Raw genomic sequence first — 26330 nt, 5'->3', positions numbered from 1 at the left:
GAAAGCATCACTACGAACAAAGCTAGTGGAGGTGATGGAATTCCAGTTGAGCTATTCGAAATCCTGAAAGATGATGCTGTGAAAGTGCTGCACTCAATATGCCAGCAAATTTGGAAAACTCAGCAGTGGCCATAGGACTGGAAAAGGTCAGTTTTCATTCCAATCCCAAAGAAAGGCAATGCCAAAGAATGCTCCAACTACCACACAATTGCACTCATCTCACATGCTAGTCAAGTAATGCTCAAAATTCTCCAAGCCAGGCTTCAGCAATATGTGAACTGTGAACTTCCTGATGTTCAAGCTGCTTTTAGAAAAGGCAGAGGAACCAGAGATCAAATTGCCAACATCCACTGGATCATGGAAAAAGAAAGAGAGTTCCAGAAAAACATCTATTTCTGCTTTATTGAGTATGCCAAAGCCTTTGACTGTTTGGATCACAATCAACTGTGGAAAATTCGGAAAGAGATGGGAATACCAGACCACCTGACCTGCCTCTTGAGAAATTTGTATGCAGGTCAGGAAGCAACAGTTAGAATTGGACATGGAACAACAGACTGGTTCCAAATAGGAAAAGGAGTACATCAAGGCTGTATATTGTCACCCTGCTTATTTAACTTATATGCAGAGTACATCATGAGAAATGCTGGACTGGAAGAAACACAAGCTGGAATCAAGATTTCTGGGAGAAATATCACTAACTTCAGATACGCAGATGACACCACCCTTATGGCAGAAAGTGAAGAGGAACTAAAAAGCCTCTTGATGAAAGTGAAAGTGGAGAGTGAAAAAGTTGGCTTAAAGCTCAACATTCAGAAAACAAAGATCATGGTTTCCGGTCCCATCACTTCATGGGAAATAGCTGGAGAAACAGTGGAACAGTGTCAGACTTTATTTTTTGGGGCTGCAAAATCACTGCAGATGGTGACTGCAGCCATGAAATCAAAAGACGCTTACTCCTTGAAAGGATAGTTATGACCAACCTAGATAGCATATTCAAAAGCAGAGACATCACTTTGCCAATAAAGGTCCATCTAGTCAAGGCTATGGTTTTTCCTGTGGTCATGTATGGATGTGAGAGTTGGACTGTGAAGAAAGCTGAGTGCAGAAGAATTGATGCTTTTGAACTGTGGTGTTGGAGAAGAGTCTTGAGAGTCCCTTGGACTGCAAGGAGATCCAACCAGTCCATTCTGAAGGAGATCAGCCCTGGCATTTCTTTGGAAGGAATGATGCTAAAACTGAAACTCCAGTACTTTGGCCAGCTCATGCGAAGTGTTGACTCATTGGAAAAGACTCTGATGCTGGGAGGGATTGGGGGCAGGAGGAGAAGGGGACGACAGAGGATGAGATGGCTGGATGGCATCACTGGACCTGAGTCTGAGTGAACTCCAGGAGTTGGTGATGGACAGGGAGGCCTGGCGTGCTGCGATTCATGGGGTTGCAAACAGTCGGACACGACTGAGCGACTGAACTGAACTGAATAATAGTAACTGCCATTGTCTAAGTACCTATTATGTGCAAGGCAACTTTATAAACATTATCTCATTGTATTCTTACTATAAAAGATAGGCATAGGTATCCCTATTTCAGAAACCAGAAAATAAAAGAACTTGCCTGGGTAGAAAAGAACAGAGCCAGAATTCAAACTGTTATGAATGATTCTAGAACCTTTGCTTAAAGCAACTGAACCAGAACAGATTTTTCTTTTTTTTTTCTTTCAATTGAAGTATCCCTGTTGGCTCAGTGGTAAAATTTCTGACTGCCAATGCAGGAGACACAAGTTTGATCCCTGGTTCAGGAAGAACCCCTGGAGAAGGAAATGGCACCTCACTCTAGTATTCTTGCCTGGAAAATCCCATGGACAGAGGAGCCTGGTGGACTACAGTCCAGAGGGTTGCAAAAAGTCAGACACAACTTAGTGACTAAACAAAAACAATAGTTGACTTACAGTGTTGTGTTGATTTCTGCTGTACGGCAGTGATTAAGATAAATATATATATGTATATTATATTATATATATTCTTTTTAATATTCTTTTCCATTATGGTTTATCATAGGATATTGAATATAATTATCTATGCTATACAGTAGGACCTGTTGTTTATCCTTTCTGTACATCATAATTTGCATCTACTAATTCCAAACTCCCAGTCCTTCCCTCCCTGCCTCCCCCTTGGCAACCACAAGTCTGTTCCATCAGAGCAGTCCTAATGCAACATTTATATGATAATTCTTAAAGCTAAATGTTTAGAACTGACCTTGACTTCTCCCCTTAGCCTCTTCGCCTCCCATCTTCCTCATCTCAGGCATTAGTGCCTCCATTGGAGCAGCTCTCAAATCAAGAGACTAGGCCATCCTTTGTTTTTCCTCACCCCGCTTATACCTAGCTCTTCTGCAGAGTGCACCTCTCCTCTTTCCAGCCACCCTCCTTGTCTGCATTTTTACTTTCTCTGCACTTGTCCTCACGTCTCACACCCAGAAGCCACCCTCCCTCCCAGCCACCTCTCAGCATGTGCCTGGCTCCACCCCTCACTCCCCTTCCCTTCTCCATGCTCACATAGAAGCCCAAGAGACCTTTACATAGCGCTCATGGAATCATATCATTCTCATCCAATGTCATCCACTAAATCTCAGATAAAATTAAACTCTGTACAGTGCCCATGAAGCCCTGCCTGCTGTTTCCAGAGCTGCCTCCCCCATCTCCATTCTCCATGGGTTCTTAGGAGCGCCCTTCTCTTATTCCCAAGACTCTTTTTTTTTTCTTTCCTAGCTCCTCCCACCTACCAGGCTCCTGCCTTCTGGGACTTTTCAAGTTCTGTTCCCTCTGCCTCAGAAGTGATTCTCCAACCCCAACACATGAACAAACACACATTCTTTACCCAGCTATTTTGTACATATCCTTTAATGTCACTACCTCAGAGAAAACTTCTCTGACACTCTCTCTAAATTAGGTCTCCCTGTTTCACTTACCCAGGGAACTCTTACTTCTCTTTCACAGTACTTATCATCATTAAAATGCTAATTTGTTGGTGAGCTAATCCGATATCTCCTTCACTAAACTATAAGCACTATAAGGGCGGCAGGGATAGGGAGATAATATATATATTTTAACCACTGTATGCACCATATATGCCTGAGGCACAGAAAGTTCAGTTCAGTTCAGTCGCTCAGTTGTGTCCGACTCTTTGCGACCCCATGGACTGCAGCACGCCAGGCCTCTCTGTCCATCACCAACTCCTGGAGTTCACCTAAACTCATGTCCATTGAGTCAGTGATGCCATCCAACCATCTCATCCTCTGTTGTCCCCTTCTCCTCCCGCCTTCAATCTTTCCCAGCATCAGGGTGTTTTCAAATGAGTCAGTTCTTCGCATCAGGTGGCCAAAGTATTGGAGTTTCAGCTTCAGCATCAGATGCACAGAAAAGTACACATTAAATATTTGTTGATGGAATGAAAGGCAGACAGCTTAAAACTGGTATGTCCACTTAGTTCACTAAATTGACAGTAAATATTTACTCTGCTCTGAAGAACTCCAAAAGTAGTAGTAAAAGATGCAATAAAGCCTTAAGTAACCAATTTGCAGTGCTATTCTGTTCATCTTATTTATTCTTTCCTCCCCTTCTCTTTCCTCTCCTCTCTCCTCCCCTCACCACTCTCTTCCCTTCCTTTCCCTTCCCTTCAAGAAGTATTTCCTCCAGTTATCAGTAAAAGCATCAGGGTGTCTGAGTCCCACAGAGCTACATGGAAGGGCTTTCTGTGACTCACTGGCCCGTAGCCACAGTTAATTTTCTTGCCCAGAGTTTCATTAGCCATTTTCAGTGATTCCAGAATACCACAACTGCAGAGTCTAACAGTAAACATTAGTCTGGAGATCCAGACTGTTAGGGAATTTACCAGACTCCCCCGAAGAAGGTACACTGGTGTACAAGAAACAAATTATTTCTCTCCAGGTCTCTGAAGATTAGGAAATACTGGGATCAGAGCACAAAGTGGCCTTTATCACCATGTGTCCAGCTCTTCTCTATTTTAGAAAACCCTTGTTTTCACCAAGCAGCAAATATGAGTCTTCATGACTAAAGTCCGTAATATATGTTGAAAGCTGCCCTTCTGTGGTATGGTGGTTGGTTGAAAGCTTGGTATTTTGTAGCTCATTTGAGGACCTGCAGCTTCTCTTTAGTTACAACTGTTGTTCCTAATTGGGAGTGTAAGTCAATTATATCATCCAGACTCATTGTCCAAACCCTGTCATTCCCAGACCATTCACAGAGGCCTCATCCTTATAAGCACTGGTACAAGGCAAATTCTCTTCGACACGAGGGCATGGTTTCAGATAAGCATAAGCATCGTATGTTTGAACCAGCAGAGTATTGAGACCTGACTCACTGGAGACTTTCATTCTGGCTTAAGTTTGTGCCTCTCAAGAGGTAAAAAAAAAAAAGCCTACTAAGCCACACACACATTCTCTCGGAGAGTGGGAAGGAGTGGTTATCATTAATTCACAAGAACTCGAGTGATATTTCAGCTGCACCCATGTAAAGTCCCACCAGACTTTTTGCCTTATATGATTTGGTTCATTGCTGTTGGTTGCCTACTTCTTAGGACCCTCTGAGGATCTACTGCAGACAGATTATTTGAAATTTCTCACCCTGTGGACACGTGCAGTGGGTGACCCTAGGACCTCCTCCTTCTCAGAGGTGATTTCCATAACTTGAACACATCTTTTGAGCTCCTTAAAAGACAGTTTTGTGCTGAGTGGTACATTCACCTGTGGAATTGGCTTCACTTAAGCCTTATTATCCAAACAGAATTATAGTAAAGGCTTGGCAGACTTCCCAGCAGAATTCTCACACTTGGGAAGACATATGGTGGTGGGGGGTGGGGGTCTAAGATAGGTTTGAGGCTGGTCAATCAAGTTGAAGATATCATTTGGCAGGAATATTAAATATGCCACCTGTGAAAAAAATGAAAAATCGTTTAATTTTTATAATTTGTGTCGTTGAAAGCCTCCATGTATAGTTTTTTTAGTACCTTGTCCAAGATATAGATTCATTAGTTATAGATTATAAAACTCAATCCATAAGTAGTGTAGTGTGGATAATCTGAAATTGCAGAGAGAGTTAATATTGAAATCATTTACAACACTTAAAGCTAAGTAAGTGGAACGACACATGAAAATCTAACTAGGGATACCCTACACAGCTGTCTAGCTCCCTCATCCTGTCCTCCTTTCTCTTCTGTTAGAACATTCTCCTGATGACATCGCTGTATCTTACATAGATGCAAACACTAAACGTTTTGGAGGCATGTAAATCATCATTTAATTTTTTTGATTTAAGAGTCTTTTGTCTAGGTTTTTCTGGTCAAGTAAAAAAAGTAATTTTCTCAACATCTACCAGGAAATTAGTCAGCATAGATACTAATAACATCAGCATGTCCTGGATTTAACCCAAGAAATTGTAGAGGAGGAGAGAACTAACAATTTATGTGGTTAGTTTCTGCCAAAAGTTGTACGAGGTACTTTGTACATTTTATTAACTCTGTCATAGCAACTCTGTGACATGTACACTATTATCCTTATTTTTCATAAATGGAGTAATGTCCCGAAGAGATTACAGCAATTGCTCCAAATAACACAGATAATATCATGTTAAACCTAGGATGGATCAGACGTTAAAAAGTCTGCCTGCAGTGTGGGATACTTGGGTTCAATCCCTGGGTGAAGAAGAACCCCTGGAGGAGGGCATGGCAACCCACTCCAGTATTCTCGACTGGAAAATCCCATGGACAGAGGAGCCTGGCGGGCTGTGGTTCATGGAGTCGCAAAGAGTCAACATGACTAAGCAAACATGTCCATCCATCCCGAATCTAGGATCTTAAGTCTGATAGTGCGCCCACAGAGGATTGAGGTTAATTATAGCTAATCTGTGAAACAATAAATGTTTCAAGAATGGATGCAAGTTCTGAAAGCCACAGAAAAACTAGTGGAACATGTCTTTGTTTTATTCTAAACTTAAGATTCTGAAATTGAAATGTAAGACTCAGTGAATATTCTTTCAAAAATAAAAGTTTCACAGGGAATACTTTAAAGATGAAATCTTACCATTTAAATTATAAATTGTTTTAGGCCCAAATTCATAATTGAACCCCCTCCACTAAAAATCCCAGAACATCAAATGTTTAACAGTAGGTACCTAAGAGAGTTCTGAATATGAAAGAAGAAAGTGAGACACTGAATTAATTATCTACTGGTGTTTAATCATTCAGGCATTTTTATTGATTTGAATTCAGGTAAAGTTACTCAGACTAAAGGAGTGAGACATAATATTTCAGAAATGCTCCTATTTTTTTCATTTGAAACACAGTGTTTCTTTTCTTTTTTTTTTATTGGAATATAGTTTATTTACAATTTTTTGTTAGTTTCAGGTGTACAAAAAAGTGAATCAGTTATACATATCCACTTTTTAAATATTCTTTTCCCATTTAGGTCATTACAGAGTATTGAAAAGAATTCCCTGTGCTATACAGTAGGTTCTTATTAGTTATCTATTTCATATACAATAGTGTGTATATGTCAGTCTCAATCTTCCAATTTATCCTTCCCCCGACTCTTCCCCTGGTAACCATAGATTTGTTTTCTACATCAGTGACTCTGTTTCTGTTTTGTAAGTAAGTTCATTTGTACCATTTTTTTTTACAGTTCACTCCTACATCTTTTTTCTTTACTGTCTTAATATCTTGAATACATTGACAGACATCATCAGAGATTCCTAGTTGCTACATCGGCAGCCCAGATTTCTGTAGAGAAGCACAAGTGTTAGGCTCTAGCTTGTCTCCCAAGTGAGAGGAGGAATAGATAGTCCAGGAAAAGGCCACAAGTGTCCTCCCAAAGCAGGACCTGTGTTCACTTTTTAATATAATAAAGATATCGTGAATGATGTTGTACCATCATCAAAGTTGGGGTTCCATGATGAAAGGTTTAAAATGGAGTAGCAGTCTGTTAGCTTTTGCCTTTGTCAAAAACCCTCGCCTTCCCTGATTCTATAGACGTGTCCAGAAACTACTTGGGCTCCATTAAATCCTTAATTTCCCACAAAAAGAGTGAGCTCCACTTCTTGCTGTTTATTCTGGTTTAGGGAAGTTTTCTACTCTCATATTTCAAAATATTTCAGGAGTTGTTTCAATTTCTGTTAATAAGAGTATGTCTTATAGTAGTGTGAAGTGCTATTTATCACTTTCAAATGCCCTCCCTTGTCAAGAAATGCATGCCTACAGAAAATACTATGTAACCCAAAAGGTAAAAAGATAATGTTCAAAACATGCTTCTGAAGGTATGTAAGGCTCCCAGGAGACACTGTTCTTTAAAGTTGACAACCCCACAGTAACTGAATCTCAGCATCATTTGTTTGAACCCCTATCTAATGCTAGAATTTCTTCAGGACTTTTCTTGCCAAGCTCTACTTGAACACCTCTGATAACCAATATCTTCCTGCCCATCAAGCCTGTATCCCCAAACAAGAGCCCTGCACCCTCGCCACATGATGGACTCATTTGCAGAGTATTTAAAATGCCCGGGCCTTTACCAGAGAGCTGTTGTGCCAAACAAAACAAGGTGAAATACGTGAAATCACCTTGTAAACTATAACTTACAGTAAAAACATAAGGCACATCATCGTACATCCTGTTAAAAATAATTTCTAAATATCCACCCATCATTCCAACCTGTCTAAACTTTTTTAGATCCTGATTCTGACATCCTACTTATTTTGTATCCCTTCCAACCATATGTCACATTTTCTATTTAAAATTTCATTTACTTTATGACTAATAAATGAGTATTATTGAGGACCTACAGGATTCAAGACACTGGCCAGTGAGACTAGTATTTCCATCCAGTGGTCACGTTGACCCAAGCTGGGGACCCTCTTAGTGCCTCTGCTCTGTTGATGCCCTGATCAGGCTTTCTTTGCTTCTTCGTTGACATGGCATTGGTCATTTTAATACATAGTAATCAAATTTTTCATTTTTTAAATCTAACCATTTCTTTAGACCTGTACATTTGCCCCATGTTGGGTGGTTTGTTTTTTTTGTTTGTTTTTTTTTTTAAATATTGCATTTCCTTCCTGTCAAGCTCAAGGTCAGTCAAGAAATACAGATGCTTTAAATATTTCTGGGCTTCCTTTTGGCTCAGCTGGTAGAGAATCCACCTGTAATGAGGGAGACCTGGGTTTGATCCCTGGGTTGGAAAGATCCCCTGGAGAAGGGAAAGGCTACCCACTCCAGTATTCTGGCCTGGAGAATTCCATGGACTGTATAGTCCATTATTTTTGACACCTTACAAGTAAACTGGCTTTTAGGATGTCTGCATAGTTTGTATTCATTTGTCTATTTCACATCTGTTCCTAGAGAACTAGAATGCTTTTTTCAAATGTAATCATAAAGCCAGACCTAGCACAGGAGGCCAAGGAGAGCCTGAGTCTTGTCATTAAGCCATTAACTTTTCCTGACTGACAGTTCCCTCATGTCCTGGAAGATTAAGAACCCTTAGTAGTAAGAATTCTTTATCTATCTTGCAGGCACTTACTCCTACTTAAGTAGTTTCTCTACCGCAGCACAACCTAGTGGAGGCTCATCCCATTTTCTGTGGGGATCACTTATCCAACTCAGGAAAACCTGACACTGACTATTTTTAGACGGAGGAGGAATCAGGCTTTCTGGAAAATGGTGATATGGAATATGATGCCTGTGCAGCAGCCATGTATATATGCCAGGTCATTTAAATAACCAGGCCAAAGGGGTTTTCACTTGTGACTGATGTTTCTATTTTCCCATTGGCATCAGTCACTTAAATGCCAGCTTCGCCTGGCTGTTTATGCTTTTTACAGCAAGTAGGACGTAAACCCTTTGAGTTTGCTGAAAGCTTGCTCCTGGTACACAGAATTATGCCCTTAAAAAAAAAAAAAAAAAAAGTCCTCACATTGGTACTGACAATGGAAATGCAAGCTTCCAGAGCTTGTGCAGGAAAGGGGCACAACCTTGTTTACAAGGAGTGCCCAGGTCACTGGGCCTAAGCTCAAAAACCTCTGTAAGGAATTTGTGACATGATTTTTCTCACCCTCTCTTTTAAAAGCATAAAGACTCTATCATTTTTCTCTGTAGGATAAAACTAGAGCCCTAGGAAGTTTTTAAAAATAGTTATGTATTTGGCTGCACTGGGTCTTAGTTACAGCACGTGGGATCTAGTTCCCTGAACAGGGATCAAACCTGGGCCCTGTGTACTGGGAGCATGGAATCTTAGCCACTGGACCACCAGGGAAGTACTGAGCCCTAGAAATTTAAGTTGGAAGATTTTGTTAGTATTCTTAAAAAAAAAAGGTTAAATATCTATAAAAACTAAGTCAGACTATCAATTTTAATACTGAAACCCACCATGTAAATTCTAACATGATTATTTCATATGTTATTCCTCACTTAGCCAGGAGCCTTAACTCTCTCACTTATTTAACTAATGTGTTCTAGTTTCCCTTGAACTAAATACATAATAATACATCACTCTATAAAAGACCAAGAAAAGCCAAGACCATCTTAAAGAAAAATAACCAGAGAACTTATACTACAAGGTACCAAGATCTATTAACAAGCTGAAGTAATTAAGACGGCATCATCCTGCCGTAAGGACAGACAGATTGATCAATGAAACAGCAGAAACAGAACTGTAGGTACGTAGTCATCTAATTTATGACACAAGTGACTGTAACACACTGAGGAAAAGCGATCTTTTCAAAAAATGATGATGGGTAAGCTGTATCCAGGTGGAGAAAATATATGGTGACTCTCCTTATCCCACACCATACACAGAAATCAATTCCAGATAGATTGCTGATCTAAATGTGAAAATTAAATAGTAAATCTGGCAAAAAAAAAATAGGAGAACATCATCGTGACTTTACAGCAAGCAGATTTCTTCAAGAGAACACAAAGTACCAACCATAAGGAAAAAAAAGAATAAGAACGTCTCTTCATAAAAAGACTCCATTAAGAATCTGAAATGGTAAGTTATAGAGGGAAGATATATTTGCACAACAAATATCCAAAAAAAGACTCATATCCGATTATGTTTCTTTGTTTTTTTTAATTCCCACAAACCAATAAGCCAGACAACCTAATAGAAAGTTGGAAACAGAGAGATTTGTGCAATTTGTAAAAGAGGGCTTCCCAGGTGGCGCTAGTGGTAAAGAATCCACCAGCCGATGCAGGAGCCATTAAGAGCTGTGGGTTCGATCCCTGGGTTGGGAAGATCCCCTGGAGGAGAGCATGGCAACCCACTCCAGTATTCTTGCCTGGAGAATCCCATGGACAGAGGAGCCTGGCGGGATCCATGGTGTCACAAAGAATCGGACACAACTGAGCGACTAACACATATACATACTAACCTATGCTGCTAGATGTCAAGATGGCGGTTACCTGTGGGTCAGGGAGGTGATTTAAAGGAACATGTGATGCAGGGATTCTTTGATGCTGGTATTGTTCTATTTCTAGGTCTGGTTACACAGGTCTGTTCAGTTTATGAAAATCTCTCAGGCTTCAAACTTAAGATTTATGCCTTCTCCATATGTTTGTCACATGTGCTGTGTGTTCAGTCCCTTAGTCGTGTCTGACTCTCTGCAACCCCATGGCCTCTAGTCCACCTGGCTTCTCTTTCCATGAAATTTCCAAGGCAAGAATACTGGAGCAGGTTGCCATTTTCTTTTTTTCTTTTTTTTTTTTTTAATTTTAATTTAATTTAATTTTATTTTTAAACCTGAAACACTGTATTAGTTTTGCCATTTTCTACTCTAGGGAATCTTCCCAACCCAGGGATCAAACCCACTTCTCTTGCATCTTCTGCATTGGCAGGCAAATTCTTTACCACAGTGCCACCTGGGAAGCCCTATGTTTATTATACTTCAGTAAAAAATTTAAAAGCAGTATAGGCCAATAATCCAGGTACAAAAGAAAGATGAGTCCCATAAAATGGAAAGGGCAGTGTCAAGATATTCCAAATAAAATTACTAGGGTGAGGCTGCTGCAGAGAATGAAAGTAATCATCAACCACGCTTTAGCCAAACTCAAGTTAACATGGGTGTATTATTGAATTCTACTTGCATTGTTTGGACTCTTCTTTCAGTACAATAACTGCATTCAAGATGGTCCCTTTAACTTCCCAAGAAAAACTTAGGATTTCAGATAAAGCTCATTTGAATACAGAAGGTATACTTTTTGTTGTATGGGTGTATTTTCTGAGTAGTGAATTTAAATTGACAAAACCAAACCAGCAATTTTATAAGTTAAGAAATATTTATTAGAGTTTTGCTCATCTGAAAAGGGTTGAAATTATTAGTAGCATTATTTGAAGAGGATATCACTGATAAAAATACTTTTAACTAATGGGTAATTTGAAAAGCCCCCCAAAGGTACTTTTTATCTGAAGGAATGTACAGCCGACAAAACTACTGTTACCAAGCAGTCTTTCTACCACCCCTGGGAGGTTCTCATCAAGCCTGGAGCTCTGATTGAAATGCTGGGCTCAAAGTGGGAAAACTGATTAACAAAATAAAAAATCCAAAGTGTTTCCCATGCAAACAGTCATCAGCGTATCTTATGTAATTATGTAGCCCATAAATCAACACAGCGTGCAAGGCTTCACTCAGGGTGTAAATATCTTAATGACTGAGATGTCTTTAACCATGAATAATTTATATCTACATGATCCATTTTTCTCAGCCATGCTTCACTTGAGCAGAATAAACTAATCTTCTGTCAGGGGATGGGCTCTTGATTATTTCTTCCTGATTTTTCTTCTGTTAGTTTTTCTCATTTTGACACAGTCCATTTTTTTCTCTTGCACTTTCTTTAATAAGAGGGCCCCATTCATCTACCCTGTCTGCTCGCTTTTATTCTTCCTATGCATCTTATTAGACATCTTGGAATAAAGCCAGGGCTTTTGGACTCCGGCTTCTCATCAGACCCTCTGTGGATGGAGCTGGATGGCAGCTAGGGAACTCGGCTTAATACCACAAGGCGGTATGGGCTTCCTGACGTTGCTGTGTGGAAACATGTATTATGGAAAGCAATTGCTAGAAAAGGCTAATGATCAATTAAACGTGAGCATTTGTAGATCCTCTTCTGTGATGCAGAGAGTAACTGCCACATGAGTAATTCTGGAAAGCAGTACTCACTTAAAATAGTTTTGTTTTCCTAGAGCCCATTAAGATAAAGGCAGCTGAGAAGCATTCAGCTTCTCAACTAAGAAGCTCATCTTGAGCATTCCAGCTCACCATGCTCAGTCTCCTCAGACCCCCATAGGTCTCATATCATTGCCATTCCTTTGACTTGTACCGTGTGTGTGTGTGTGTGTGTGTGTGTGACTCAGTCATGTCCAACTCTTTTCGACCCCATGGACTCTTGCCCGCCAGGTTCTTCTGTCCATGGGATTCTCTAGGCAATAATACTGGAGTGGCTTGCCAATTCTTTCTCCATGTTATCTTCCCAACACAGGGATTGAACCCAGGTCTCCCACACAGCAGGCAGATTTTTTATTATCTGAGCCACCAGGGAAGCCCTGTACCATAGATACTTGGTAATAATTGCCTTTCTCTGGACAGTCCTATGGGCAGGGAGCTTCAATCACCTTCTGTGGGTGGTGTCATACCTGATATACTTGTTGACATACTTGAGTAAATCTTCCTAGAAAGCTGGAAACCATATCCTATTAGATAACCCAGTATTTTATAAGCATTTTGACTCTTACTGTATTAAAGTTTTCATAGGGTTTGGGAGGATTGCAAACATTATGTGTCCAGTAGTTTAAGAAAAAGTAGAAACCTCATGAGGTTCATCAGAATAAATTTCCATCAGTTCAGTTCAGTCGCTCAGTTGTGTCCGACTCTGTGACCCCATGAATCGCAGCACACCAGGCCTCCCTGTTCATCACCAACTCCCAGAGTTCACTCAAACTCAGGTCCATCAGGTCAGTGATGCCATCCAGCCATCTCATCCTCTGTCATCCCCTTCCACTCCTGCCTCCAATCCCCCACAGCCTCAGAGTCTTTTCCAATGAGTCAACTCTTTGCATGAGCTGGCCAAAGTACTGGAGTTTCAGCTTTAGCATCATTCCTTCCAAAGAACACCCAGGGCTGATCTCCTTTAGAATGGACTGGTTGGATCTCCTTGCAGTCCAAGGGACTCTCAAGAGTCTTCTCCAACACCACAGTTCAAAAGCATCAATTCTTCGGCACTCAGCTTTCTTCACAGTCCAACTCTCACATCCATACATGACTACTGGAAAAACCATAGCCTTGGCTAGACAGACCTTTGTAGGCATGCTGCTGCTGCTAAGTCGCTTCAGTCGTGTCTGACTCTGTGCAGCCCCACAGACGGCAGCCCACCAGGCTCCCCGTCCCTGGGATTCTCCAGGCAAGAACACTGAAGTGGGTTGCCATTTCCTTCTCCAGTGCATGAAAGTGAAAAGTGAAAGTGAAGTCGCTCAGTCGTGTCCAGCTCTTAGCAACCCCATGGACTGCAGCCTACCAGGCTCCTCCGTCCATGGAAATTCCCAGGCAAGAGTACTGGAGTGGGGTGCCATTGCCTTCTCCAAGAGTACTGGAGTGGAATCCAAAAGTTCTATCCCACCCCTCTGTCTTATTGGCATGGGCCCCAAGGGGTTATGTGAAGGAAGGGATAATATATTTTCATGTTTGAGTCCCCAGTGCCTTCTGAGGTTCCTGGAATATATAAATATACTCAATAAATGTATTTTAAAATTCATGTTGTTGCAGGAAGGATGATGTAACCTGCAGACTTAGAAAGCCCAGTTGTGTGGGAATATGAAGTGGGTGATCTTCTATCTTGGCAAGAGTCTAGTTAGGTTTCCCCAGCCTCCTGAGACTACATGAATCCTTCCTCTGACTCATGCAATGGCCAGAACATTTGGATCTGGTCTAAGTCATGTATATGAAAGTCAGCATACCAGGGTCTCCTCACAGAGAACCATTTGAATTATCTAGTATCCAGCTTTTGCTGGAAATCTGAAGTAAGATAAAAGATTGCTATTTAGGTAGGTCCCTAGAGAGAGAGCCAATCTATCTGCCCTGGGGTCTGTCTTTTGATTAAGTGGACCATCACATTATCTTGTCTCGTCATAGAGACAGCATCACTGATTTGCTTTTTAATCATATGCCTCAAGAAACAGCCATTATGAAAATACGTTGAGGACATCACCCCATTATATCAGCACCATCTATTAATATATATGGGCTTCCCTGGTGGCTCTGTGGCAAAGAATCTGCCTGCAATGCAGGAGATCCAGGTTCAATCCTTGGGTGGGGAGGATCCCCTGGAGAAGGGAATGGCTACCCACTTCAGTATTCTTGCCTGGAGAATTCCATCTACAGAGGAGGCTGGCGAGCTACAGTCCATGGGGTCTCAAAGAATCGGAAATGACTGAGCAACTGACACTTACACAATTCCACGGAAAAGATATCTTTTAGAGCTCCCTGCTATAAGAGTCTTGTAGAATCTTTATTTCCACTGTCGGGACTAGAAGACTTCCTCTTTTCCAACAGTGCAGGATTGACCATGGTTTCCAGGGAGTTTAGTCATATTTTTTAATTGTAACAAAATTCACATAACGTATAATTAACCACTTTAAAGTCTAAAATTCAGTAGCGTTTAGTACATTCACAGTGTCATGCTACCATCAGCTCTGCCTGGTTCTAAAATGGTTCTCTGCCTGGTTCTGAACAGTCACTCTCTAGTCCCCTCTGCCTCCAGTCCCTGGCAGCTACCAATCTACTTTCTATCTCTGTGGATTTCCCTGAAATTCAAAGTCATTTTTGTAATTCAGTCAAAGCATCTCTATTAACCCTTGTGGGCAAGGTGTTCATGGGTCTTTTTACTCTTCCTTTATGTTACATTTGTTTCTTTGTTTGTTTAAAGCAAGCAGCCTCCAGACTTTTGTGGAAGGAAGTTGAGTGGAGATATGTACAAATAAGGATACCCTGCTTTGAAGCTCCAGAACCATTTGTCCCTGAGTAATGCCAGTCTCTCTTAAGAGCTCATAATCCTAGGGGTAGCTCATTTACTTGGCCATTTCTAGCTGCTGTGTTGTTGTTGTTCAGTCGCTCAGTCATGTCCAACTCTTTGCGACCCCATGGACTGCAGTACTCCAGGCTTCCCTGTCCAACACCGACTCCCAGAGTTTGCTATACTACACGCTTATAGATGGGAAATAACCAATAAGTTCAAGTTCCATCTGGAAGAAGGTAGGTTGCCTTTCTTCCAGTAGGCTGTTCTCTAATTCTTTTGCTATCAGATAAATTCAAACACTTCTCAGTCCAATATTATGAGGCATTGAATACAGATCATTATGCAGGTTAGAATTTAGACAAAGGAAAAATATCCCTCCTCATCAACATCATCCGGGTATGCGTAGGCACTCTGTTACAAGAACAGCCATTCAAAGGATTTAATCATGGGGTTAACATGATTTCAACCACACTAAGAACTCTCAAGCACAAGAATGTGACTTAAATGTCTGCATCATGACTATTGCTAGCATTGCATCTTGAATAAAATAATAGGCCTTCATTCTTTCACTCATTCCATCAACAGATCACATTGAGCACCTACTATTTACTTAGAAGCTGTATAGATACTGTAGAGAGTCACAGTCATAAGCAAGACATACACAACCCCTACAGCATGGAGCTTACATTATTCATCAAAGAGCAAAGAGGTAATTGAACGACTAATTGTTGAGTCACATTTATTAGATGTGCAGTGAACGGAAAGCATAGGGATGTTATTAAAGCATATGGCAGGCAGGTTGACGTGGTTTGCAGGGCAGGGCAGGCTTCCTGCAGAAGTGACATTTGAGCAGAGCAGTGGTAAAGAAGCAGGTGATGCAGGGACCAGGAGCTGGAGAATTCCAGATGGAATAGTATATATAAGAGACCAGAGGCAGGAAAGTATGCAATGTTTTTGAAGAATTGAAAGAGGAGTAGGAAGCTGGAGAACAAGAGAGAACAAGAACAGCATGGTGGTAAAGAAAACAGGTGAGGTAAGCAGGAGCCAGGTCCTGTAGGTCCTTGAAGACTATGATAATATATTTTACTCTGTTATAAAAACGGCTGTTGAAGGGTTTTAAAGCATAGGCTAGCATGATGAGATCTGCACTTTTTTAAAAATTGGATCTGGATTGGGGAAGGTGGGAGCCATGGGAGGATTGGGATATATCAGACAATGGTACTTGGATGGAAATGGTGATTGTGGAGATGGAAAGAAAGAATGAAATTGAAATCTGTTTAGGAATTAGAATCAGGAGGGATCTGTGAGAGTGAGGAGAAGATGGAGTTGGGGACGACTCCTGAATTTCTGGTTTCCATAATGGATTAAAATACGAGCCATTCACTAGGAGGAGACCTGGAGAAGAACCAGTGGAGTGGGGTGGACTTGCCAGTCCGTTTGGGTATGTTGTGTCTGATGGGCTTATGAGACATTCAGAATTGTTCAAGGTATCAGTGAAGGATGTGTACTAGTGAATGAAAGTTGTTCAGTCATGTCCGACTCTTTGCAAGTCCGTGGACTATACAGTCCATGCAATTCTCCAGGCCAGAATGCTGGAATGGGTAGCCTTTCCTTTTCCAGGGGATCTTCCCAACCCAAGGATCAAACCCAGGTCTCCCGCATTGCAGGCGGATTCTTTACCAGCTGAGCCACAAAGGAAGCCTGAATGTGTGCTGGACACATGAATTTGAGAGTGATCATGGTGAAGTAAAATTTTGGGCTGCTAGAGAGACCAGAGGGCTGAGCTCATATTCCTTAAACTGTTATCAACAATCTATGATCATCTTTACATAAGATAAGCACCTTCTTTCCCTCATCATTTTTTTTTCTGCGTAAGTTAAGAACTCGGTATGACACAGTTTTGATAGAAAGTTAAAAGTTGTGCCCTAAGAAGTCCTTCATACTATGCGATGAGGGACAATCCCTCGAACTCGGTCTTTAAAGGATGTTATCATTGTCATCAAAATATTTAAGGGTCTGAGATTTTGCATCCCATCTTGATAAACGATAATTATCTAGAATCACTTTCATATCTTGTAGCTCCCCTCTTCTACCCATTAGTAGGATGTGCTGTGCTAAGTCTCTTCTGTCATGTCCGACTCTTAGTGACCCTATGGACTGTAGCCTGCCAGGCTTCTCTGTCCATGGGATTCTCCAGGCAAGAATACTGGAGTGAATTGCCATGCCCTCCTCCAGGGGATCTTCCTGAAGCAGGGAGCGAACCCGTGTCACCTGCATCTCCTGCATTGGCAGACAGGTTCATTACCACTAGCACTACCTGGGAAGTCTCATTAGTAGGATACTGGAATTTAAATTCAGCTATTGTATATTTTCATAAAGTTTACTAAGTTTCTCTCATTTTTGATTCCCAGTAGGCTATTCCTTACCTAACATTGCTATTTCTCTGAAGAGACATAGATGATCAGGATTAGGGAGCTTTTACTGAAGTCCCCTAATTTTACAGAAGAAAATGAGGTGCAGGGGAGATGATGGCTCAGGCCACATGGTAAGTTGGTGGCGTAACTAGGACCACACCTCCAGGCCTGAGCCCAGCTTAGGATCACACTGCTTCTTCCTTTAGCCATGAGTTTATGGCTCTCTTTTCAGAGTTCTGAAGCTTTCCATTTTAAATTAAAAAAAAAAAATCATTCCTTGCACATTAGGCTGCCCTAAATAGAAATATTTCATTTGTTGTTCCTTCAAAGCCTTAATGGGGCAAGTACTGCTTAAAGAGAGACTGTTATTTCTATTAATAGTTTCCATTCCAGAGGTGCACCAGAACAGCTGTGAGTACCATCTCTCTCCCCCTCTAAATTAATGATGGCATAAAATATGATACCCTTTTTCTATGTTTCTTAATGTTCCCATTCCTATCATTTCTTCCTATGAGAAAAAAATTAATAATAACTCTTCACTGTAACTGAAACATTAGAACCTTACAAAAATATAATTTTTAACACCTTGACAAATATATAGGCCAGGAAAAAAGAATAGCACTGTAAGAGTTTATATTTAAGTAACTTTTACCTCTGCTGATAACCTCATTACAAACTAATCTTTAATCCTGATGTAATACTTTTAAGAAACATGAAAACCTAATGTGTGTACTGGGTCATGATTGATTGTGGCTTTATAAAATTTATGTCTGCAAATAGCCTTTAATAGTAGCATCTTAGAATAAAAATTCAAGAAAGGTATTTTGTGGGGGATAGACTCAAGTGAAAAGGCCTGTCAGAATAAAGATTCAGCTGGCAACAAAAATTCACACTTACCCTACTAGCTTAAATGTGATAGTTTATTTCTCGGGAGAGTAAACAGTCTCTGGAGATATGATTTCAGGAATCTAAGTCCTCTCTCTGGTGGCACCATGCCCATGTCTGATGGTGGAAGATGGTCACCAGTTCTGGGCCCACAATGCAACGTCAAGAAGGGGAAAATGAGACAGAGGAGGGCACCACCATTCTTTCTAAGAATGTATCATGTCTCACTTCTGCTCACTTCCTGTTGGCTGGAACTTTGTCACATGGCTGCACCTCACCAGAAAGGAGGCTGGGAAGTGTTGTCCTTAGCTGGGCAGCCATCCAGTCAGCTAAAACTTAGAAAGCTCATTACTAAGAAAGAAGGAAAAATGGGATAGCAAGAAACAGTTCTCAGTTTCTGTCATTTCTTAGAGGTTAGGTTATAAGTAACAGAAAAGTGTATTACTTCCATCTGGGAAGCCCCATGAATTTATATTTAGACAGAAAAGCATGTGGAAGAATATAAGTGATTGTCTCCTTACAAAACTATCTGTTAAAATCCATCTAGTCTTTGGGATATCTGTCCTTCTAAAATTAGTCCTCCTAAAGATTAATCCTCCTCTGTAAAGATAATGTGGGAAAAGACTCCACTAGGCCAGAGCTCATGTGAGGTTCAACCTGAACAAGAAGAGACGTTGCAAGGGAGCAAACTCCAAGAAGAGAAGGACAACAGACCTGGGAGGGGAGCTACCGGCATCGGATTATGTGCACTTGTTGGAGCAGTAGCACTTTGACTATTAGAGCTGAGAAGCAGGAAGAATCACCTATATTCATGATGGAAGGATAACTCAAACAGGGGCGACAAGGACTGACCAGAATTGTTTACTAGGAGGCCCCAGTGAGGCAGGAGAGGTGCAAACCACTGTTTCAGGTAGGCCTGGGGACTGCTGTCTATAAACTCCAAGGTGAGAGTAAGGCAGGACTCTGGGGAGCATATGACCAAGAGAGGCACTGGAGAGAAGCAAACTGGGAAACAAGAAGAGAAGCCAGATCTTGTCGATGGCCCGAGGTCAGGCTGTTAACACAGCAGGGTGAGCAGGACCAAAGAGGAACCACCACCATAGAGTTAGATTCATGGGAAAATTATAGCCAGTACACCTCAGAATCACAAAGTCTTCTTAGTGGACTAAGACCCTTGAGTCCTCCCAGCTATTATTATGAGACTCTCCCCTGGAATTGACAGGAAGAAATATAGCCCCTAATGGTCTCTTAACTTTTTCTAGGACTAGATATTTAAGAAACACAGTGCATGCAAGAATCCTTAGGCCTGGAGTATGAATGTGGCTGGCATGACTGTTCTCATCTTTACCTTATTTAACAAATATCTTGCTTCATCTGGGACTGAAGATGACTCTGTCCCAGGGGTCTTTCAGCTTCCAGAGTCAGCACATACTGTCTGAGCTTCACTATAGGAATACATTTTGTAGTTCACCATATCTGAGTGCTGGCTTGTTGATATGAAGATATAGTTTCAGGAAGACAAAGTTGTATTAGTACCAAACACCAGAGTAGTAGAAAGTCATAAAAATACTATTGAAAATATACAGTCTTAAAAAATGAGATGATTCAAAGGCTTGCAGTCATAATATGCAATAATATTCTATGTGTACAGCACTTTGTAAAATGCTTTAACTATATATTGATTCCCATTGTAGTAAATGCTGAGGTAAAGATAACACTTTCTAGGTAAGCAAGCAGACTTAGTTTTTATAACTGGTCTGTGTTACCATGACCAAAATATTGTGAAAAGAACAAGTACAGGTATTATAAATCCACATCCAAGGCTCTTTCCCATATGATCTCTTCCTCTTCTGAGCTTTAAATAGCATCATGCATTGTCTCGTTTATCCATACATTCATTTAACACCTATATATGCACAAGTCTCTGTGCCAGGCACTGAGGATGCTGTGATGGACAGAACACAGGCTCTGTCCTTACAGCAAGCTTGCTGCCCAGCAGAGATCAGAGGAATGCCATCCACACTAGCCATTAAGAAGGAACAAGATTTGTGCAACAAAGCAGGAAAATAGCAGGAGAAAAGGTTCTCACCAGATCATAAGTCAGGAGAGGCTTCCCAGAGGAATTGAAGTTTATACCCCCAAGGGTGAGTACCAGTTGAAGGAATGAAGAGCGTTCCAAGCTAAAAATAAAGCATGCACCCGAGGGAGAGATGACCCTGTATCAGATCCAGAATAAGGAAAACCCAGAGGATTCACCAATTTAACTTGGTTATGCCTTCCTTCGTGTGTGTGCTCAGTCACTCAGTTGTGTCTGACTCTTTGCAGCTCCATGGACTATAGCCCACCAAGCTCCTCTTGTCTGGAATTTTCCAGACAAGAATACTGGAGCAGTTTGCCATTTCCTACTCCAGGAGATCTCCCCACCCAGGGGTCAAATCTGCATCTCCGTGTCTCCTGCATTGACAGGCAGACTCTTTACCACTGCACCACTTGGGAAGCATATGCCTTCCTACCACTTGCGTACTTAGAGACATTGCCTATTCACCCTTCCTTCCCACCCATCCATCCATCCATCTATCCATCCATAGAAGGTGCTAAGATGTTACTGAGTTAATTAATTTTTAAAACCTTTCTTCAGAGACCCAGTATTTGTCAGGCACTGTATCAAGCAATTTAGCATGCACACACGTATCAAGTAATGTAGAGGGCATAAAGAAACATAAGACATTATCCCAACTGATGTGAAGCTTAAATTTTAATTGAAGAGGTAAACCCATGCACATATTACTGTAATACAAGCTGGATAGAACAGGCATCCTAAAAGATGCCCTAAGAAGTTACCACTCACTGGACGTGGAGATGTTAAATGGAGGGAAATCTGAAGTTTTAATAACATTAACAGATCAACACCAGACTGAACCTTCTCCACCTTTTTTCTGTGTCTGCTTGCTTATTTATTGTGTTTTGTTTTCTGAAATTTTCTTCCATAGATTCTGTGGCAACAGCATCCGGACCACTACTAGTTGAAGTTGCCAAAACTCCGGGTGCCAGCCTTGGGGTGGCCCTAACTACCTCAATGTGCTGTAACAAACAGGTCATTGTCATAGACAAAATCAAATCTGCAAGTATTGCAGACAGGTGAGTGTCACAGAAAGTGCCTACTTTTCCAAATTGCACAAGTGTTAAACTATGTAGAGATATATTCATATATGTATACACACATATGTAATACCTACACACATGCGCACACAGGGAAAACAAAACAGCTCTTCTGCCAGTTTATACAAGCTTCATATACAAAACAAGTTAGTACTCTAGAGCTTAAAAGTTTACCTTCCTTATCAGCTACCCCGTGAAGTAATGTTGCTTCACCCGGATGTTTGGTGTGGCCTTTAGAAATGAGAAAAAGTCAAGCAACTATGTACATTCACCTACTGTGTCCTAGAGTAATAGCCCATTTTTGGTTGAGGGTAGCTAAGCAGATCTTTATGATGCTCCATGCAGAGAAGTCCTGTGGTTTCTTGAATTGTGAACAATTAAATCCTGCCACCATACAATCTTATTCCTTTTTTCTTCAGGAAGTAAAACAACATTTTAAAAATGATACAGTCTTTAAAGAAAGGCCCTCCACTGTTGTATGTTAATCTTAGAGTTTCACTATATTCAAGGGTCCCCCAAAACATCGTTCATTCTCATGACATAAAAATGTCAGTCTTTTATCCCGAATTCTTCTTCTGATAGATTTACAAATGGGGGGTGGGGAGGAAGACTACCTTACCACCTAATAAATTATTTAACCGCTCCTGGTAAGAAAACCCCCACCTCCCATAGCTGAAGCATTCCAGGTGCACCCAAGTGGCATTTTATTTTTAGATGGGAGGGATGACTTGAAATGCTTTTGTCCTGAGAAGTAGACTGTGGTCATCGTACAAGTGTTTAGATCTACCCCAAGGCCCGGTCTCCCTGCATGTCTCCATCCCTCTTCTGCCCTTCCTAGTGAACTTCTGACTCTGATGCTCTGCGGCCACCCCTGTAGCGGTCAGTCTGTAGCTCTACTGTGCTCTTAGCTCTGTTCAGGCATTTAAGACTGATGGATTCAGGGATGCCCTCCCGTTCAGTGGTGCAGGATGCTTTCACGTTCTCCCTCTGTTTCTGTCCTGTTGCAGAGAGTAGGCAGTTTAAGCAGCTGCCCACTTGACTGGCACCTCGAGATGCTGACTGCTATGTGTGCTGTTCCCAACTCAGTCTCTTGAGTTCAGCAAAGTGTAGCAGCCCGCCCCTCCTGCTCCCCAGCTTCCCCCTCACTCACCACAGAGGCGTCCTTTGATTACTCTTTGACGCCTGCCTCATTTCCATCATCTTTGAGAGCTTTTGCGCCAATAAATGTTTATCTCCAGAATAACAAAATAATCAAGAACTGGTGATCTGGGAGCATGTGTGAGATGATTCCAAGCAAGCACTAGCTGAATCTTTCTCCCAAGTTATCCTCCCAAGAAAATCGTTGTAAATGACCCAATTCCCATTCTGCGAGTCCCATCTTTACATTCTGAATATTTACCAACTCATATTTATCGATATAAAAACTCAGGGGGAGAAAAAAATCACAGAAAAAAAGTCAAAGGAAAACCTTTTCCTATTCTTCCCTCCGCTTGCTCACTTCCCCTCAACTTTCAGCACTGCCACCCCCAAAATAATATATTTTTTATAAAGGACAAGGAAAAACCTTTCCTTGAGTTTTTCTGTATTTTCTACAAGGTTTTACATTTCTTTTCATACCCAAGATAGTTAATATTTGACAGGTAGTGTTTCCTATGACATTCAAGCGTTTCCTTTTTCCCTTAAGTAAATGAAAACTGTGTGAAGTTTTAAGTATGAGGACGTGAAAGTCATAACCCAAAGAGGAAGGTGCACCATCTTCTCCTCTTCATAGGTGTGGTGCTCTGCACGTGGGCGATCACATCCTGTCCATCGACGGCACCAGCATGGAGTACTGCACGCTCGCAGAAGCAACCCAATTCCTAGCCAACACCACCGACCAGGTCAAGCTTGAGATTCTTCCCCATCATCAGACCCGCCTGGCTCTGAAGGGACCTGACCATGGTGAGAGGATCTGTCCAAATAAACCACTGTTGTCTTCCCCTTGCAATGATTGCTTCTCCAGCAGAGTTAGAAAGCAGAGAGAGGCCAAGTTCAATTCTGCCTCTATCATTTCTTTTCAGACAACAGGCGATCTTTGTTTACCCTCTTCATCTTCCCAATCCCTTTGACCAAGCCCCAGGTGTTTCACCTGAAACCCCCAAATTGAGGAAACACTGTTTGAAATAGAATTTTCATGTTTGTACTGTTTTTTGTTTTCTTTTTAAGCCTTTGGTACAAATTGAGTGTGGGAAGAAAGGAAATAATTTGACTTCCTGTGACTTGCATTGAACTTCCTTAAAGGCAAATACTAAAACTCCCACTGTTTAAAAATAGTTATGAAGTGGGCATTCATGCCAGATCCTTCAAATATTTCAGGGGGAAAGCAGTTTCATGAGAGATTTTGTCTGTTTCCAGAGTGGTTGTTTTCCTTAGGTTGGAGAACAAGCTTCTGACCAAATATTTCTCCTAGGAGTGTCAGAATATTTGACTAGGATTATGCAGTAACAAGTTTCACCTGAGGGAATCTGAATTTTCACTGTCTTGAAGCTTACAGATCTTTTGCTGAGTGTTTATACACTGTCCCACCTAGGCATCCTTAAATAAAACCCAGTGCAAGAAAAAGGACTTTGAGCCCAAAATCAAATGAAGAACAACTCTCCGGTGGGGTCTTTGTTCTAACCGCTCCCTTGTTCCTCTTCCTTAAATCAAGCACTCTCCTTTTTTACTCCTTGAAGCCAGCTTCTGATCCCCACTAGTACTATCAGGCTCCCTAGAGGTGAGGGCCACATTTCTTCATGTTTAGAGAGAGAGAAGAATTTTCTCTGGAACCAAAATTTTGCTTCTGAGGAGGTTGTTTGTTTCCTATGTCTCCAACCTTCTAAAACACACTGCACTTTCCAACAGTTTGAAAAAAAAGAGGCACGAAATAATTTTCATATTGAATGAGTCAGCTGGATGCAACCTTTTTTTAATTAAATGGAGCTTAGACAGCTCTGGAGCTAATAAAAATCTCCAATACAGCATTCCCTTTATCAGATTTTAATTTTACACATTGGAGTTGGAGGAATGAGGCAGCTGAGGCAGGTTATGAACAGAAATTCTGCCTCGTTTGAATAGAAATGATAAGGGGGTACGGTTCATGGGACTGTTCCGTTCCTGTCAGGAGGATGTGCGGGCCTTTCCTGCTCACTGACTGAGAAGGGAGATTTCTAAAGCTGTTAAGTTTCTTCTAAATTAATCTGAAGGTGCCACTGGATTTGGAGCCCAACAGGCATAAGAGTACACACTGCCTAGTGCTTTTTCAGCAGGAGATTCTGCTTGGTAAATTCTAGTATCAGAATCAGAAATGTGAACAGACCCTATAAAAATGTCATTGTCTTTAGCAACCTCATTTTCCCTGCCTTTTATTCGCCATGTAAACAAATCATAGTTCAAATAGTTTCAACTCATGAAATATTAAATGTTTTTATCTGCCAAGACAGTCTGAGAAGATGAATTTATATATAAAGGGGATGGAGACCAAGAACTAACTTTTTTTTTCTTCTCTGTGGAAAAGCTGATGTCATTTGTGATTTTGCAGCGGGGTGAAGGGCTGGTAATTTTAGTAATTCTAACTCCCGCTTCTGACCCTGTCATCCACTATTGTTGAAAATTGTTCACCATCTTCTTTATCTAACATGCAAGTATCTCCCTACATTTTATATTAAAATCAGACTTGTATTTCCAAAAGGAAATAAATAATGGGTCTTAAACATAATTAAATCCCAATTAAGAAGAGAAAATATACCCCAAAATTGTTATAATGTTTATGATTCTCAAACTTCTGTTTTGAGATGTAGTAGAATTGTTATATAGTTTTACCTTTTTCCATAAGAAAGTTCTAGTTGGTTTTTTTTTTTTTTTTTTTCCAAGATTTCTGATGCTTAAACAGCATGCCTCTCATCCCATGGGTAGATGGAGATAAAACATTTCACAGATTTTGCTGAGCAAGAAAGCATTCACAATAGTATTTTCAGGGAAATATAGAAATGGACATATCAACCAGGAATAGATTTGCTATGCCTTTTGCTGGGAAATAGCAGCATTCAAAAAGCCATAAGAATGAGTTTTTAAGGTCAGAAATTGTGCCCCTGAGGGTCTTTGGGAGACGGTCTTGCTTGGAGGAAACTTTGGAAAAGACTTTGGAAAAGAAAATGTGAGCAGAGTCTTGAGGTTCTATAATTCAGTACCAAGAGAACTACCATTTCTGAGCAACCAACAGCATACCTATTGCCTATACCTTTGAACTCCTGGACTAGAGGAGAGGGTACAGTTAGAGAAGAGAACAAAAGTACCTCCCATGTCAGATACCTCAAGATTTCAACAGCAATGTCACCATGGAATGATAGAAAAAACATATTTTCCTTACTGTTTGTTTATCTGTAACAAAGGACTTAGGAACATACATAGGAAGAGGCAAGTATAGTGTGGTGGCTGAGGGCAGGGACTCAGAGTCAGACTCTCAGAACTGTAATTCTGGCTCCACCACTTGGGAACTTAGCAAGTTACTCAACTTTTCTATGCCTCAGTTTCTTCATCTGTAAAATGGGTGTTATTATAGTATATACCTCATAGATGTATTGAGTATTATCTGAGATAGTCCATGTAAAATCACTTAGCACTTAGGGCCTGGTATATAGTGAGGACTCAGTGAAAGTTGACTGTTATTAATATTATGGGGACCATTAAGTGGGAGAATGTAAATGAATTTTTTTCGAAATGAAAGAGTATGTCAAAAATGTGACATCTTATTTTTAAACTGAAATCCTTGCCTAGCATATGAGTATAAAATACA

General features: G+C 40.9%; 1 protein-coding gene across 3 annotated transcripts in view; it reads left to right on the top strand.

Moving 5' to 3' along the window:
- The window catches only part of GRIP1 (glutamate receptor interacting protein 1), a 473319-nt gene that overhangs the window by 330383 nt on the left and 116606 nt on the right, over positions 1 to 26330 (top strand). For all 3 annotated transcript variants that reach the window (XM_055579837.1, XM_055579830.1, XM_055579839.1), the window contains exons 8-9: positions 21349 to 21496; positions 23289 to 23458. In XM_055579837.1, the coding sequence (XP_055435812.1) occupies positions 21349 to 21496; positions 23289 to 23458 (318 nt within the window). The remainder of the gene's footprint in view (positions 1 to 21348; positions 21497 to 23288; positions 23459 to 26330) is intronic.

The sequence above is a fragment of the Bubalus kerabau genome, chromosome 1 (genome assembly GCF_029407905.1).
Source record: "Bubalus kerabau isolate K-KA32 ecotype Philippines breed swamp buffalo chromosome 1, PCC_UOA_SB_1v2, whole genome shotgun sequence".
In the NCBI taxonomy this organism is placed as follows: Eukaryota; Metazoa; Chordata; class Mammalia; order Artiodactyla; family Bovidae; genus Bubalus; species Bubalus kerabau.
This window is presented reverse-complemented; position numbering and strand designations above follow the sequence as displayed.